This window comes from Rousettus aegyptiacus, unplaced genomic scaffold (assembly GCF_014176215.1).
Source record: "Rousettus aegyptiacus isolate mRouAeg1 unplaced genomic scaffold, mRouAeg1.p scaffold_m13_p_6, whole genome shotgun sequence".
Classification (NCBI taxonomy): Eukaryota; Metazoa; Chordata; class Mammalia; order Chiroptera; family Pteropodidae; genus Rousettus; species Rousettus aegyptiacus.
Window position 1 is genome coordinate 22,141,516 of NW_023416309.1, and position 18,749 is coordinate 22,160,264.

The window sequence follows — 18,749 nt, forward strand, 5'->3', positions numbered from 1 at the left end:
GTTACAACAGAGGTTTCATTATTATGTTCACCACTGAATCATGGATAAGTCTCAATTATATCTGAATCCATTCATTCACTCATCCATTCATTCACCATTTATTGACCATCTCCCATCTGTTGGGTACTATGCTAACAGCTGAGATACAACAATAACAACCAGACTCAACATGCAACATGACTGCATCCTTGAGGATGCCAAAAATAAACAATCAACCAAATATATAAAGAAAATAATACAGATTGTGAAAAATGTAAAGAAGAAGAGACTACCACTGATAGGGATATTTAATGTGTGGACAATGACGATGCCCTTCCCACATTCCATTATCTAGGCGAGGGAATCCCTGTTAAATGCTTGCCTACCACAGAGATGACAAAACTTCTTTAAAGATAAATAATGAATTTTCAAAAAGAAAAAAATCTTCCTCACCCTAGGATTGAAATTATGGCAGTGGGAAGCCAGTATCAAGCACCACTTGGTGTTAATAAGCCATATGCAGCTGGCTAGAGGTCTGTGTTAGCTCCCCGCTAGCAGGTTCTGGTCTTTAAATACGGTTTTACCATTGAGTACTCATCTGGAGTGAGGACAAGGGCTGGGCCTTCAAGGAAGTGGTCCCTCTGTTTACTGTGCTTCCCCTGGCCTGTCTGGATAAATCAGGCCATTTTGAGATATTTTCTTTCCACAGGAAAGAAAATGTGCTCTTTCCAACTTCTTTTAAGTACACACTTCTCTTGGGTACACATCTCTAGTTTTTGTGCCTAGGTGCACTTTTCATTTGAATACTGACCATGGGCTCTAAAGCAAGAAATGTCTAAATCTTCCCATTGTCCAAACTTATAATGGGTCTCAGAGCTTGAAAGGACAGAGGAAAGAACAGGAGGAAGCCTCCCAGCCAGGTACTGGGCATCATGTTACCACCTATATAAATCTGCCTTCTGTACTATTATATTTTTGTTGTGACTAATTATTTGCTTAGTTTTTTTATTCTTTTGTCCAGTGTCCTCTCTGGATGTCTATTAGCTCTAAGTCCCCACCTAGGGCAGAACCAAGGTCTGCTTCCCCATATCTAGCATCCAGCCCTCTTCAGCTGGAAAGTTTAATCTAGCCAAGGGGTTAGTGTAGTCAACTCTCTCACTAAGCTTCAGGCCTCCTGGTTATGTTCCCATTTCAACTTGGCCTTTATTTTATTTTAGGTTTTTAAGAATACGAAGAACTTCTGGCTCTTTGTTTCCTAGAGAAGATGGCCAAATTCATCCAGGCAGTTATTTCTCTTGGATTGTGCTTCTATCATCTCCTTCTTGGGCATGATAGGAATTCATGACATCAACTCATCTTCTACTACGTCCCATTTTAGGGTACTGTGCCAAGTACAGAGGCATGGAGGTGGATGAGGGAGGATGGAGAGTTGAGGGTAGAGAGAGATATTGTGAAAAGAAGGAGATGGTACAGCTTTCAAGTGTCCATAATTTAGCAGGAAGCACAACCCCATACAATTAACCATAAAGCAAACTGAGCAGACCGCACCCAAGAAAAATAAACCAGTCTAAGCATGTGTGAGGCTACATCTCACTTTGAAGACATCTGACAGTTAACTTCACTCCCTAGTGTGGTAAGACCCAAGAAACTGTGAAAAGCTCTCTTAACCTTTTACGTTCATGAAGTTTTCATTGCTCATAAATACAGTGGTTTTCAAACTGTTCTTTAGAACCCAGGTAATACTGTAAGGTGGCCTGAAATGAACTCTCCACAAGGCCCATCTCTGTCAAGAAAGCTGGTCGAGTACATGGGAAAGGAACTGTCTCTTTCATAATTTATTTGATGAAAATATCTTGTCACTTAAAAATATTGGAAAACCGTTTTAACCCAAGACATGGTCTTAGTGCTTTGATTTCACTAACTTTGAGGTTGTAGGGATGAAATAATCTTGGAATTTTTGTGGCCTGGTGAGGAAACAGTAATCAGAAATCTTTCAGGACTTCACCGTTTCCATGGCTTAAGAATGTGTAGGAAATGTGGAGTTGAAAGAAGAGTTTTCCTGCAAACGTGTCACCCCAGCTGCTCTGAGAAAAAGCCTCTTTCTCAGGACACCTTGAGGAGCGGACAGAATTCAAGGAAGATGACTTTTTTTTCCTGGTAGTACTCCAGGAACTGGAGCCTTTCAAAACTATATGACATCATCTTTGGCCTCAAGAACTTTGAATTAAGCAAGAGTCTTCGTCTGCCCAAAGAACTGGGGTCAGATTCAGAGGGTGTCTAAATACTGTCAAAGCCTAATCCTTCCTGTAGGAAGACAAGTGACTTCTTCTCCCAGATGTGAAATAATGATCTTTTCTCACCCCTGGGGGAAGATGGGGCTGCTAGCTGATGCTCTAAGAAGGCACCCCTGGCTGGAGTCTTCTGCCTCTAGGATGAGACCTATTTCCCTGCTCTACGACCTTCTTTCCAAATATTGCCTCTGGCATGCCATCAAATGGTTAGCCAAATGGAAGTCACCTTAACAAATCATCCTCAACATGCTGCATCCTGGTAATACCCCGAGATAATTTGTGAACTTTAATTGCTTCACCAGAGACTGAAGGGCAAGCCTCTTAGCTCATCAGCAAAACTTTATCCAGCTCTGTTTCTTCAACTGTAGGTGCCTATACTCGAAAATGTTTAGGAGAAGTTGGATACATGACTACAAAGGAAGGGTCCTCACTGCCAACCAATCGAAATGCCAGGATATTGGTTTTTAGGAAATCAAATCCATTCGATACATTCACGATCTCTAAACCTAAGGATGCAGAGATACGATATACATTTCCGGCAGAGGAGGCCGAGAGAACTGAATATAGTCGTTAGTAGAATGCTGTAAAGACTTAAAATAAAACTTTTGCTCTTCTTTCTTAATTCAATTTGAGGGTTGTAAAGGACTGAAGTGAAATAATCCATAATCCGCAATTCAAACCAGAAGGTTTGAAATAGTTTATAACCACAAACAAAAACAAACCAATTAAAATGGCCTCTCTTTATAACCAGAGGGAATTCCAGAGAGATGCCTTTATCCAATCGCAACTTAATAGCAGAAGAGATACAGCTACAGATTCTAAACTTGAAATTTTTTACAATTACTGAATATTTACATCATCCAGACTTCTTGACCCATCTACTAAATTCACACATTTTTCTCAAGACTCAGCTAGTAATATCTGCTAAGGATCATGTAAGATACAGAGAACTGACTGAAAGATGCTACTCATGAAGGTAGATTATTAGACCTTTTTTCCAAAACATCACCCAAAATATCTAGAAAGCATTCTAGATACATGAGAGACCGCTGGGAACGAGAGGCACAAAGAATAATCATTTATGAATCTCTTTCCTTCCAGTGGTGCTATGGAGGTGGAGACAATTGTGCACAAATTCTCAGCAGGTCAGAATCTGAAAAATGTATGATGACTCCCATGCAATTCATTTCATCTACTTGTGCCTCAGTTTCCTCACTTGCAAAATGAAAGTATGGATTGGAGCATGGCGAGAATCTCTTTCAACAGCAATTCATAAAAAATGAAATGTTAGGGCGCTGTGTCTTCTCTCGGAATGAAAATAGCTTACTGAGTCTCAAATTTGTATCACCACTTTACCAAATGGAAAAACACTCATTGGAAACTTTGTGTCACTTTTGAGCCAACGAAAGGTTAATATGCTGGATGTTTATTTATTAGCAGCATGAAGATACCTTTCCAATCTTTAACGCTTGATTTAAATGGGGACCATATTTTGAAGCTAGGACCCATGAGAACCAGCAGGCTAAGCATTAGCTCCACATTAACATCACCTGAGCAGCTTTAAAAATGGGATTTTTAGGTTCTTAGGGCCAGGCACCACCACAGAGTTAATATTTCAGAGTGCAGGCTTAGACAACTACTTATACTTTAAAGTTCCGTGTTAAAAATTTGAGCCCCAGTTGTTGAGTAGCCTTTGGGAACCACTGATCTAGAAGATTTTAAGATCTCTTTTGAGCTCTAAATGACAAGTCTACACTTGCTCTGGTATCAGCCAGTTTCACTGATAAGTGTCCTCTGGTAACACTGTGATGATAGCTTAAGTCCCCAGACTTTGGATATTTTTCATATATCTTTTGGACTAACTTCAAAACTGAATCCTCACTGAACATGTCACAGTTTTATTCACCAAAATATACCAACAGAACAACGTATTCTGTACTTAGGAGGTTCAAAAACTTAAATGTTGAACGGGAGTGGCAAACTTAAGTGCCTACAGGGCTAACAGGTAGTATGAGGCATTTTAAAAAAGGAAGGAATGTAGGAAAGAAGAGAGGAGGGAAAGAGAGTGAGAGAAAGGGAGGGAAAATCCCATCAATTGGTTTCATCTAGTTTATGTCCTCATATGTAGATTTTTTAGAAAGATTGTAGATTCACTGTCAGAAACGAGATGAAAAAATTGGGAGTGTTGTTGTGAAGAATGGCAAAGACCCAATGAACAATGAGGGAGTTGAAAGGTGAGTGCAGAAGGAAGAAGGAAAAGGGCAATCCCAGAGGTTTTGGGCAATCCACGTCCTCTCGTGGCTTGGCTGAAGAGACATGAAGCTCATGACCAGATAAGAGGCAGATGCCAATCTGGTCTTCCATATTGTTTCAGCCCCTCTCTACTTTACTCTACCTAAACACAAGGTGAAGGCAAAATAAGTGGCGACACAAAACATGTAGCTTGATAACCAATCTTTCATGCATCTCCTGCTGCTTACTGAATAATTCCAGGGCCCTAGCATCCAAGGTCTCTTCTTACTTGTCTCCATCCTCTCTGGACTCCCCTTCGTGGTCATTTGTCCCAGCCACCTAGTCACTCTGCTTTAAGTTACTAAAACTCTTGATGCTCAAATTTATTCTGTCTCCACATTTTATTTCCCCATTTCATTTTCTCTTCCTGGATCTTTAGACATGATCTTTCATGTCTAAATTCCATCCACTCTCCAAAATTCTGCTCAAATGGCATCAGAGCCATAAGTCTTCCTTCCCTCACACCTAAGTGAGGAAGTGCTTTACCTGAATAAGGCTCTGATCTTTTCCCACATCGTCTTATCATGCCCGCTTCTCCTGTATGGTAAGCAAATGGAACCACTGGCCTAGATATTTTTGCATCTCCCAGAGTGTTTGACACAATGCACTGTACATATAAGACACTCAGTAAATATGTGTTTAGGCGATTTGCTAAATGTGTGGTCATTCATTCATTCATTCATTCAACAAAAGAATAAATACTATTTGTTCAAAGAATATTGCAAATGCCCTGAAACATATCAGAAGCTTTTTTATACATTCTGCCAACTGGCTGTTATGGGGGGTGGGGAGGGAGGATAGAATCCTCATGAAGATATAGAAGATATAAATGCAGGAAAAACTGATTCTGTAAAATTTGCTGGCATACTCCCTATCAGTGAATAATAATGATTTCTTGGGTTTAAAAGATATTTTATAATACTTTGCAATATCATGCAACTTATCTGCAGTCACAGTTCATAAAAATGTATAGTCCAATCCTTAAAAGTTAGACTTAAAAGTCTAGGCTATGAGGTTAACTTCTAAATTTATCAGACTAACCCTGAATAAGTTATCATCTTTTTCACATAGGTGAGAGCTATAATTAGTGCAAGATTTTGCAAAACTATGAGCCCACAGTTGCAAGGAGTTGGTTTCTTTGTCCCTTCAACAGATCCAACCAAATGAAAAATTACATTATTTATTTTTACATAGGGCACTTGATAAAACAAATATTTCAAATAGATTTGTAGCTATGAAATGCACATTTTATATGTAGTTCATATCACTATTATATTTCCTAATAAACATATATGTATAGCCCATATATTAAATAAAAATATTACATGCACATATATTCACATCAAAGAGTTTTTAGTCAGAATTCACAGCAGGTATCTCTATAGTAAATACCTGATTATCTGAATCATATAATGCTTGCCATCTTTTCCCATCCCAAACCCCTGACATAAAACCATTATATTAGTTTGTGAAACAATATCCTATATCTAGCCAGAAACACTAGTTATTATGTTTGGGCTAAAATGAATTTCATTTTCCTGACTTTGTGTCTCTTACTGTCATTTTACCACAATACAGAGATATCCCAGGTTACTTTGTAAGGAAAGAAAAAACAATTTCTTATTCGATTGCAGAAGAAACTGCACAACTTAATCTGATCATTGTGTGGAGGAGAAAATATTTCCAATGACGACATCTTCCTATGTCAATTGATTTTTATTACAGATGTCATCTCTGTGTGCTATATTAATGTAGCTCTTTCTTCTTCTTTCAAGATTTTAATCTTAGTTTGTTGCTTTAACATTTTATTGGTTCAAAATACATGCTGTAAAAATCCGTGGCCATCATATTTTCCTGTGGGCTAAAAATAACCCGTTCCTGTCAGTTAGAATTAGCTGATAAAGAGTGTCAGAGCCTGTTCTGAATAAGTTTGATAACTTCCTGTTTATGCGGCACTGACCCTTGTCTAATAAAGCTTCTTTGCTTTAGAATGAGAGGAGATTCTGCTGCATTTTAGTCCTTAATGGCCAATACTGATTACTTTTGAAAGCCTTTAATACATTTCCCATATTAGACATGAACAGATGTCAGGTATGTTGCCAAGGGAAATTTCTTTTATGCAATCTTGGCTTGTTGTACAATAATAGTCCTTTCTCAACATGGGAAAAAATTACAGACCCAACTAATTTCCCTGACAGGGGAGAGTTACATATGTTTTCCACTTGTAGTTTTTACGACAAGTTTACAATTTTGCCAAACCTGGAACTAATTGGGACTGTTTCCAAAAGCGGCCCAATAAACCCCCAAAAGTGTAGAGCCATTTGAAAAAGTAGTCAATGATGGTTTGCTTTTTCATTTTCTCCATTTTGGTCAAAAGAGGGGAGGGGTTAGATTGCAAAATTATTTTATTTAAGTTGCTTAAACACTTACTGTTTCATATCCTCCCAGTTTTTGAGCAGCTTGAAACATAGTCCAAAGGTTAACTGTTAGAGGGACAATAAGTATTTAGATAAGCATTGCATTAACATATTTCCAAGAAATGTCAATTAAAACATTTGTTTTGTTTTGTTTTGTTTTTCAATGAGAGAGAGAAAAAAAATACTAATGTACCCCAGAGAGCTAAGTTCTTAGGAAACAATTTGCCAAAGGGCATTCAACAACAGGATATATTATTACCACTTAAAATATTTCTTAAGAAACAGTCACAAATACGGAAATGGTTCTACTTTTAGGATAAAGAACAACACAATTTTCATCCTGTTGCCATCAGCAGACCAAGAAAAGCTAAATTAGAGTGTCCTTGGGAAAACTATGATTTTCAAAATTGGGGTTGGTCTTCTTCAACCTTTATTTAAAAAGAGGTCATTGATTAAACGGTTATTTATGCTTCTTTCAGATAAGAACTCTTCATAATCAATAAATAACAGCCACTTTAATATATGATTATCTTTTTAATAGAATGTCTGATGGCAGCACTATATTAAAAGCTCATCATATTTCACCAACATGTGGTGCCTTGCAATGAGTAGGAAAACAAATATTTCACCCTTGAGGCAGCAGTGATACAACAGATCAAAGGGAAGGAAGATACTCGATCACAGAGGAATTGAGTCATGAGTCTACTTAGTCCCCCAACTTCCCTGTGTGATATTGCAAAAATATAGTTTTTAAAAACAGATTTCTCTCTACAGGGTTTGCATATGTTGAGGCTGTTAAACAACTATGCCAAATTGCTAGCAACCCTGTTCATTTGTACCAAATACCACGAAATAAGACTGTTATGGATTTGATTCTTTTATAAGAGGGGAAAATTGAACTTCAAGTAATACCTTGGTAAGAGAAATGAATAATAAAATTAAAAAAAAAAATTTAAAGGCTTTTTGACATAACACGTTTGAAAAGCCTCATTGAAACTTGCACTATTTCAAAGCTATCAAGAGCCCTGCCTCGGCCTTGATTTAATCTGAACCAATGCATAATGCAACAAAGCTGTTCATAGTACATTAATTTTACTTCTATTTCCAGCAACCAGTTTTCAGACAAACATTGTAATCATTCGTAGTTATATAAGTTTATAATGGCTGTGAGTGTTCTCTTGCAATCAGTGCCAATTGCTATTAGGTATGTAAATTGTTATGTAAAACATGCAGGTTTGACATTCTTCATCAAAATGACACATGGTTTTAATCTAGAAAGATATGTTTGGAGAAAATACTATTTCAAGCCAGAGGCTCATGCTTTGTGTGACACAAAATCTAGACAGAGGCAAAATATATATTCATTTGTAAAATAAGGACAGGATCTGTGTTTCTTCTCTTTTTATATGGAATTCTGGTTAGCTATGAGTTCTCTGTTCTACTTACAAATACATGAGGATACTTAAATGTACATGTCAGAGTAATTCAAAATTGGGCCTTCGGTTCGAATTTGTGCATTTCTTGTTTCCTCTGAAGTCATCAGGTTTTTGTTATTTCTTAACAAATTTGGGGCTTAAGAAATGTGTTTTCTCTTTGTTGTTTTGTCCACCTTTAAATGTCCTCCTTTTAAAAAGCTGTCTTTTCACAGGCAGCATCTGTGTCTGATAAAACTACGTCATATTATTATCTCAGAAGAAAGGCGTTACAGACACTCAAGATTGACAAAACAGAAAATGAGAAACTTTCAACATGTCTATTTCCAGTCATAATCAGTGGATTCAAGCCTATAAATATCTCACTGCCCCAGAAGGGAACAATGTAGCGGAAAGAGGCAGGGAAAAAAATTCCTGGCTTGGATGATTTGTAGATTTAGCATAAACAGTGAGCATCATCCCTAGATTAGGATTTCAACATGATCCTGAGTCAAAAATATTTTTTTCCAACTCAAAGAATCTGAGCAGTTTTAATATATCAAAAATGAAAACAAGCATACTTACTCTGTTTAAAACCTAAATAGGGTATTCGTTCTATTGGCGTCTTCCTTTCTTTCATGTATTTATAAAGTGCCACCAGGAAGGCCTGCTCATCCGCCCTGCACTCTTCACCAATGGCAAGCTTTGGTTTTTCTTCATTTGAGACTTTTTTACAGTTATTATGGTTATTCTTCGGCTTAGTCAAGGCAGACCTGGCCTCACATTTCACCTGAAAAAGGGGGAAAAAATGCCACATCAAATCAAGCACAGCCCTGGAATGCTTACAAAGACATAGCTAGTGACACCTTTCACTGAGTGGGAAGAGTGAACCAATAAATCACCCTTACCCTGGTATAACTTTTTAGAGGCATCATTGAATAGGAATTGTCTTAGACAAGGGGATGGTGAATTTATTCTATAAAGGGCCAAGTAGTAAATATTGTATGCTTTTGGGCCATTTTAGTCTCTGTCCCAACTTCTCAACTCTCCTGTGAAAGTAGTCATAGACAATATGTAAACTAATGAGTGTGGTTGTGTCTCAATAAAAATTTATTTATAGAAACAGGTGGTCAGTGGGTCATAGTTTGCCTAACCAGGCCAGCCTCTTTTAGGCTTCTTATAAGTATGTTGATGTGAAATGAAAAACAGTGTTTGCATCTGGTGGGACCATTCTCCTGCCTCTTTCTTTACACAGTTTATTTTCCTGAGGGGCACCATCTGTTACTGTCATTGAACAAAACCTGCCTTCTTTATCAAACTGAAAGGCAAGTTGATTTCTTCATAGCAAACTTATCTGTTGCTACTCTTTCTAGCAAACTGGAAAAACTTGATGCCAACAGATGTTGGCATCATGGACGTCAGCAAGGTCTCTGCTGTCTGTCACCTAAGGGTAAAGCTGGATCCACCTTCAGTGGGGAACAAAAGATCCCATTCTTTAATGAGGGCTTCTTGCTTTTCAGTCAGCTCTGAGAATATTATAGGAGATGTGAACTAGCCACAAAGGAAAGAGTAGAGGTCAGCTAAAAACCCAAGAAGAGTAAGTGAAAAGCTCCATAATTAAAAAATAAATGGCAGTTAATGCTCCAGATGTTCTTCCTTCCACACTCTAGGCCAATATAGAACTTGGCATACCGAGCGGCTAACCTAATGTTCCCTCCTCGATGCCATGTTCTACAAGAGGCCTTTGATGGCTGTTAAATATAACGCTAAGTTGCTGAGCTATTTTAATTGTAAAAGGGGGAAGTACAAAGGGTCAAACTTTGAGTTCAAGTGCGCCCATGGGGAATGTGTACATTCCAATATTCTTTACATTTCCATATCTAACGTTGGAGAAAAGAGGGCAAGTACTGGCGAAATATGAATAAAAATGGCCCACACTTTCAATGTTTTCCATTTCAGATTTTTGACCCCTCTTTTTCTTTTCCTTTAGATTCTCCTTCTCAAGCACTGAGAACATAAAAGGTTATGCTTATTTATTACAGGAAAGTATATTCTTTTAAGTAGATTTTTCTTTATTGCTTAGTCTCTCAAGTGAACATGCTAGTTTAATATCTTTAGACTGGTCCTGCTAAAAATAAAACTTCCTGCACAACTCATTCAACTAGGCCTCTAGATAAGATTTTAATTTTTAAGGGGCTGTGGAAATGATATTAAAACATTTTTCCATGTAGAATTTTTACTTATAGAATTCAAACTTCAGTGCACTGTAACATTATATTAAGGTGAACATCCTGTAAAACTTTATGATATCATCATTTTTCACTGCCAAATTTTAGACTGTTGAGTCTAAAGTTCTGATGAAATCTATAATTTCATTGCTTTTTGAAACCATAAAATCACTCCAGTTTTAATCTTTGTTGCCTCAAACCGTTTTTGAGTGCTTTCTATGTAGCCAGGCTCGATTCTAAGCACTTTTTAGGTATTATCTCATTTCACGCTCACAATTCTAATGAGGCAAGTTATTATTCTCATATTAGAGGAAACCGAGGTATAGAGAAGATGAACAATATGTACATGATCACAAGTTCATGTCCAAGTTAGTAAGGGGTGAGTTTGGAGTTTGAACCCAGATAATCTCACTATAGGACTTGTGGTTTTAAACACTATACTGACACTTTTAAAAATATGAAATTGGTAGTTAAAACACACTTCCATTAAAAACCATATCTTATGACTGGGCTTCACAAAACCTTAGACATGTGGTTTATCCTGGTTTTCAGAGTGTAAAAGGTCTACTTTCCTTCTGCTGCCTTTTAAGCAAAAGGAAGGAAATCAGTAACAACCAGCACCTACAATGAGCTAGAAACAGTGCTGTGGGCTTCGCTTATCATAGTCTACTTGATGTACATAAGAATCATAAAAGGCAGGTATTTAGCTTCATTTTATAGTTGAGGAAACTGAAGTTCAGCAAAATTATGTATTTTGTCATTTGGCTAGTGTGGGGCAGAACTCTGGGTTTCAAACTCAGGGTTCCCTTGCTCCAAACCCCAACCTTATTATTATGCAAACAGAGGTAGATGTGAGGTTTGCACACAGAACAGGTTGGGTCTTAAATATGCAGTGATAATGGGCCAATTATTTATATTATTAGGTGAAAAACACCATTATTAAGGGAGTATGAGGTTTGCCCTTCAGCATTTGGATAGCTGTCTAATCTTATGCCTCACCTGTGCAGAAATTAACCGGAAACAGAAGGAAAGCATGAAGCGGGTGCACAAATCAGACCCAAACTCATTCAGACTCCCTGCTTCACAGAAAAGGCTCCAGATGAAGCCGGACTGCCACCTCTGAACTCCATCCTGAACCTCAGTAGGCTTTGCAGCAGGTTTCTCCTGGGGGCCAGGTGCTTCCTAAAAAGTGAGCAGTGGCTTCCTTTCTCGGAGTAGCTCCATACATTCCTTCAGTTAACATAAATGAGCCCTTTGGGGTAGTATCTGTTTCTAGAAAGAACCATGCCAAATTCTTTTCTACATTTTTTCACATTTACCCAAAATGTTCTCAGCATTTTAATGTACTGAAATACTAAACAGGAGCTAGTCTTCATGTTGACCTGAAGAAAGACCAACCTTTTGACAAAAACAGTTAATTACTTGATCTGTTTTTTCCAAGCTGAGTGCCTTATACTTGTCGAGTTCACTAAGAGCTTTGGGGTTTCCAAAGTGACTGAGGAAGTGCTAATTAAAGAATCCACATTTAATGTTTTCAGTGAACCACCACCTATTTGATATTAACCACATCCTTTCACTGGATCGAGTTAAAACTAATCCAGCTTTCAACTTGGGCATCAAAGTGTACTGAACCAGCAGGAAAGAAGCTAGAGTAATTTCCATTTGGTCACGAACTTGCTAGGAGACCCTCATTTTCTTCCTCAGGAAAGTAGGAAAGATAAACCATGAGGGGTGTTCTGAAAACAAAATGGGATGAAAAGTATTGAAAATAATGAAGGTATCACATTTGTAAAATAGTAAAAGTATGTTTGTAATTTAAATGAAAGAATATATTGCACACTATGGTTTCCTTTGTTATGTTCCTTTTAGAATGTAAACCACCTGTTATATACTTTTGGTCTTTGGAAAGTGTTTACAGGATGTGAAAAGTCATTTGCATTCTATCATTGGAGGCCTTTCATTATAGATCTCAGCTGAGAAGATTTATCTTGTATAGATTACGATCATGAATGGGCTTGGGTTCCAGATCTGCTGCTATAAGATGATCTCCAAGGGAAACAGCAGGATTTGAGTTAGACACATTCATAACATCTTCAGAGAACTGATAGCCTTTTTAACCATGTGACTTTTGCTGTCTTTGAAAAGCCCTGAAATTCTCATTCTTCTAAAGCTAGTTTTCATGTTCATATTGACCAAGAACATTTTGATGGCGACAGGCAAATTACTTGACTTGCTTTTCTAGTCATTCACACAAGAAACCTGTGGATCCCACTCTAAGAGCTTCGCTGTGTAGAACTGCAGGAAGCTGGTGTTTATCCATAGTTAGAAATGGTCTGTTTGAGAATCTTTGGGAAAAAACCATCAAACGACTCTTGGTCATAAGACCACTAACTGTCACCTGAAATGTTGCTCCCAGCTTGACAAATGATAAGATGGTCACAAGCTTTTTGTCTCTATTGCAGCGTTTCATGAGAAAAAAACGCTTTATGACACAAATGCCTTTTTAATGATTGTCCTGTCCTCATATGTGACTTGTTCATTCTGTAGGGATTTTACATTGGTCAGTTGGTGCCAACAGATAAGTCCGCCATATTTCACACCTACCAGTTTCTCTCTTCTATATGTAGTGGTTTTATCCGACCCGCTGAAGGCAGCCAAGGCAGGAATGTAATCCAAGACTCCAAGAAGAGCTGGGCATTTAGACCAGTCCTTGGGAGCTGGCTGTAGCAGGTCATCCACACATTCACCACTGAAACCAATGATGGACGGATAATCCTTCCCCTCATAAAAATTTTGAATGGCTGCACTGGTGGAAGGTGGGGTGGAAAATGTCACTTAGAAAACCCAGGCTTGACTACTATCCCTTGTAAGGATAAGTCGGTGAACATCAAATACTGAATGGGCTCCTCTTCTCTTCAGTTTTGTGGGTCCTAGTGTGAGTCCAGAGCTGCCTTTCACGGAGAGATATACTGGATGTGCTTTCAGGTCCATTCTATGAGTTTTACAAAACTTCCAGAGGCATACGTTGGTAACGATTGTAAGTTACATGAGAAAGAACTTCATCCTATTGGGTTCAGGTACAGAACATGCTGGTATAAACAGATGATGTCACCTTGGAGGTATGGGGCAGGGTGCCAACACATAACATTGGCAGGACAAGCTCTGTTGAATATTACCATATTACCATCCTAAAACCTTCATGCTCCATTCTTCAGTATCTTGCAAACCACATCATAGGGAATCAACTGTCCCTGTTTACATCCTTCAAGATCATGGAAGCCAAAGCCTTAGAAAGGTATTCTAGTTCCAAATGTCCAAATTACTAGAAAAGGTCATACTTGGTATCGAGGTGGACTCACTTGCAGATAATTAAATGAACAGGACAAAATAACTTTGTGGAAAGACAGATTTCTTTTTAGCCAGAAAATACACATCTCTTTGTAACTTTTGCAATCGTGGAAGCATGAAGAATTCCTAACCAAAAAGTCCTCAGAACTTCCTGATGAAACAAACATCCTTGACAATAAGAATAAGACAATGAATCTCTAGGCTGTGCTTCATTACATTAGAAGGATGAATGGAGTACACAATAGAAAAAACAGTAAATTTTCAACACAACCAAATTCATGTTTTTCTATATTGGAATCTTCCAAATCACCAATAATCAAAATGTTCCCACTTTAATAAGTTTAGTCCTTGGATCTAGAGACATGGTATCAATTGAAATCTGGTCTTCAATTCAGGTCCTAAAGGGGCTATTGTTGTCTTTGGCACAGAAACAACACCTAAATGCAAACACTTGTAAACAGAACCATGAAATCTGATCCAAGCCCGCAAAAGTCAAAAAGATAAGTCTAAAAATATGAAGTGACACTTCAGGCATGCACTTTCAAGATTCCAAAGCATGCTAGGGCAAAACAGCCCTGAGTCCTGAAAAATTAGTTTAGAATTTGGACCTTCATTATGCATTAAGATAGAGCTTAAAAAATATCTAAATGTGTATCTGGGTATAAAAATATATGTGTCTTTAATTTTATTCTAAGGTAAATTAGAGGTGATTTTGAAAAAAATAACTAAAAAGATTAAATCTAGTCAATTCTAATTTTATCCTCTATTAATCTTTGAAACATATTTAGCTGAACACATTTAGAAAGAGAATGGTTCATCTGGTCTATTTTTGACACAAGCAGAATAAACTATGTCATTGTGTCACCTACTATGAAATCTCAGCCTTAGTGACGTGGGTGCTTAATCATCTATCCTTTACCCAACAGGCCAAACTGGGAGGTAGGAAATCTTCCTGTTGACTAATCCAAATGCCTGCACTCCCCTCCCCCACTCCGACTTCACCACCCAAGGTAGGATAGGTAGCAGGAACACAGAGCTGTGAATACCAAAGTCAGATCTGGAATTGAAAACTGCCCCCAAGACACAAGAGAGGAAAGATAAAGAAAAAAAAAGGAAAAATGAAAAGATGCGGCCAAATAAACACCATGGTGTGAAACAACTGTACCTTGGCGATGGTTTTGCCGTCAGAATTGTTGTTAGAATCTTTCACAGCACTGAAAGAATCTCTTCTCTGTGGGCATGGTTTCTTTTTGCGTGGTCTGCCTTTAAGATTTGGCGCTGAAAACAAATGGAGAACAATTGATATACATTTTCATTGGCACGAGTTTCCTTACTAAAAACCAAGAATCTTACTACAGTGCTCCCCCACTACGTGTGCCAAGAAATGTACTTGTGTGTGGTGGCCTGTACTCGTTTTATGCTCCTCTCTCTGAAGGGATGCATCCTAAACGACCATACACTCTGTACATTTTTCCCAAAGCTGGTCTATTACACTTTAACATATCTAATTCATTTAATAAAATGAAGCCCTTAGTTCTGAGGGATGACGATAAAGAAAATGCACTTCCCCATCGTTAGAAAAGAAACACAACACGCTGGGCTAAAAGACAGCCCTGAGCCAGGCTCCAAGATTATTCTTTGTTTTCTGTTTTGAGTCTTGTTTTCAGAAACCTAAGTGATATGCCAGCCCATTACGGTATCATAGCAATGAAGCGTTTGAAAATGTCTCTCTTCGACAGTGGAGACATGAGCATGTTCTCAAATTATCATACAAATAAGTGGAGAGAGGAGCTATAGAGAGAGGCATCCATGATAACAGTCCAAAAAAATATTATTACATGTATTTACTAATAATATTGTAGCCAACATGTTTCAAATCTAAACAAATCTGGTAAATAACATTTAAATAGGCACGCTCTTTTTCTTTTCAATGTTTTTTTTTTTTTAATGACGAGCTTGAGAGTTATTTAAAATAACTTTCAAAGATCACAGTAGTGTTAGCCAGATTCTGCGGAGACTACACTTTTTAAAAGCCATAGGCAAGATGCAAATCAAAGTTATATTTCATTCCTGATGTTGAGCTCAACTCCCTTTAAGATTCATACAGAAAATAGAAAAAAAAAAAAAAAAAGCCTGCTGTTTACTGAGCGCTGCGGCTGGCTGTCCGGCATCAGCTTTCACATTTAACTTCATCAGTCACCCAAGTCACGCAAAAGTAAAACAAACCAACTAACCAACTAGCCCTTGAAGAATTCCAAAAGGGTGAATTATACCCCAAGCAATTTCTTTCAGACCTTTCCAGGTACCCACACTTTTTATTACTTTAAGGTATGATTATGACAATGCCAAATTTGAACAGTTCGAACTCTCGTAATTGTTGTTAATCTTACTCGTGTTCCCCAGTTAACCAGCGGTTTTAGGTCATTTAACAATGTACTACTCATCTCACAAACACAATTAATCTCACTAATTCGATTTTCTACTGTGGATAACAGGCGGCCGTTCCTAAAGCTCAGTAAAGCAGGGCTGCTTTACAATCACGCAAAAGTTTTAAAAGTGGCTTTGGGGCTCGGGCTCAGGGCCCCTTCCCAAATCTACTCTTCCTCCTCTCATTTTCCCAAAACATTTGTCTGAAAGTCCATCCCCAAAAAAGCCAGCCTGGAAATATCAAAGGTAAACAAACAAGCTCACAAACACAAATCAAGCAAAGAGAAAGCAGCGATTACCCATTCCAGTCGACAAACATCTGCCTGATGATGTCTGTGCTCATGAAAGCTACAGCATGTGACTGACTGCTCCCCCGTCACGTCCCTGGAAGTCTCGACTTGACTTGGTGTGGATGTCAGCTTCCCTCAGAATGAGAGCTGTGAGGCTTTGCGCTCTGCTTACAACTGCCCTCCCCCGGCAGCTCCATTACTCATGTAAACACAGAACAGTGACTAGCACGGAGTGTGTGGGATGAGCTCTGAGGACTTCGCTGGAGTTGCCAGACTGGCAGGGAGGACTCTCTCTGCTCTCTCCACCTCCCTGTGCGGGGCTGGTTATAGCATCTAGCCTGTTTGGCGGATCCTGACCTCCAGCTCCCCTGTCAGAGCCTGATGCCACCTTCCAAGACTGACACGGTCCTTAGCCTGGAGCCAGGGTGTGGACTCTTTTGCTCTGAAAACTGCGTGTAGAAGTGTTTCCACAACTGCCCCAAGTGCTAAGACTTTAATGACTGTGGGGGAAGGATGCACTTTCTCGTGTCCCTTATCAAAATAACAGCCGAGCAGAAAGCTGACAGAAACAAACCCGAGGTAGGTTTGAGGCATTTCACTAAAAGAAACAAAACAACATTGCCTCTGTTCTAAGACTTGTTGCTATGATCTCTCCTTCATAACAGCTGGGCAAAAAGCATTTAAAGCTAAAAGGCATTTATTTCCAGAAAACCTTTCAAATCCCAAAGGCCTTTTACATAGAGAGAACTTGCATTGAACAGGCTGTTTTAAATAAAGACAAAGGTTCCCGGAACTGACAATAAGTCATCTCCATACCGGGTCTGTTTTCTCCATTCTTTTAGCTGTTTTCAAAACCCAGAGAAGCACATGTCCTTTCCCAGAAGATTCTGAGAATTACAAATTTAGAACATACTAGCACCTAATATTCTAGTCACACAAACTTCAACTCTAAATGGGATTTGATCAAGAGAAAAAAGCCTTTTGTTTCCAGCAAGGCAAGTACACGGACATTTCAGGTATGTTAGCTAAATCCTACCAATCACTCAAGTCTCAAACTCAAATACCTTTTTTAGTCTGCCCTCTGAACTTCTTTTCTGGCCTGTTCTTATGCAGGGTATCTATCACTCACTGTATTTTTTTGTATTTTAGTTGTGTTTTATGGCTTATTATTATCCTAAATTGGAGAGTCCTTGAGGGCAGGACCAGGTTGGATTCACCTTTCATCTGTCCCTAAACACACCCAGGAGGTGGCATTCATAATATGAATTTGTTGAATGAACGAGTGACTAATGAAAATACAGATGCCCACATACATCTTTGTCTTCAAGAGCTGGGCCTACCAACCCGACCACATGCATACCTGTCACACTGGGCACCTCTTAAATCTTCATTCGCCTTTACTACCACCTTTACTACTTACCCTTGAGCTCTAGGAACATCAACCAATGACTTGAGTTTGCTCTAGGAATTGGGTCAGCAAACCTATGGCCTTTGGTACCTGATGACTGCTAAACCATTGTGCCTAGCATCTAAATGGGGCCATAATCTTGTCTTACATACAATGAACGAATGTCCCTGAGAAGGAGATGTTCAAAGTCCCTGGGGGGTAGAGCATGCAGGACTGGATGAAAACCCCCATGATACAACCAGAGACAAGAACACTAGGGGAAGCTTTGGGATTAAGGGGCTGGCTTTTGAAGAGAGCAAAAGTTCTGGTCCCCAGGCTACATTCCCCTCCCCCACTCCCCCACAGAGTTAAGAAAACAAATTATTGGCTAGGTAGGTGAGTGAAAATAAATGTTTCATGGTGTGATGATGGTCAGGGGTAAGGTGGAGGCTCTGGTCTTTAATTCTTTTACATAAGAAAACAGCATCACTTTGACCCAGCTGCCCTGGACCAACCTAAATGTGCCTTTCTCTTGACAGCTGAGGGCTAGTACCTACTGAGAGAACCTAAATCATAGACTCCAGAATTATACCAGCTCCAGTGCTTTAGATGAGACTGATCTCTACCAACAATAATATGAATAAAATGGAAGTCAGCAGTACACTGACCAATAGCATA

At 38.7% G+C, this 18,749-nt stretch overlaps 1 protein-coding gene across 3 annotated transcripts in view; it reads right to left on the bottom strand.

Moving 5' to 3' along the window:
- ARID5B (AT-rich interaction domain 5B) overlaps nucleotides 1–18,749 on the bottom strand; it is a 168,666-nt gene that overhangs the window by 27,563 nt on the left and 122,354 nt on the right. For 2 of the 3 annotated variants that reach the window (XM_016159175.2, XM_036222800.1), the window contains 3 exons: nucleotides 15,133–15,245; nucleotides 8,977–9,181; nucleotides 6,993–7,045 (listed from right to left, as the gene is read on the bottom strand). In XM_016159175.2, the coding sequence (XP_016014661.2) occupies nucleotides 6,993–7,045; nucleotides 8,977–9,181; nucleotides 15,133–15,245 (371 nt within the window). Of the gene's footprint in view, nucleotides 1–6,992; nucleotides 7,046–8,976; nucleotides 9,182–15,132; nucleotides 15,246–16,693; nucleotides 18,334–18,749 lie in introns of those variants that run through there. The other variant, XM_016159176.2, reaches the window with a different exon arrangement.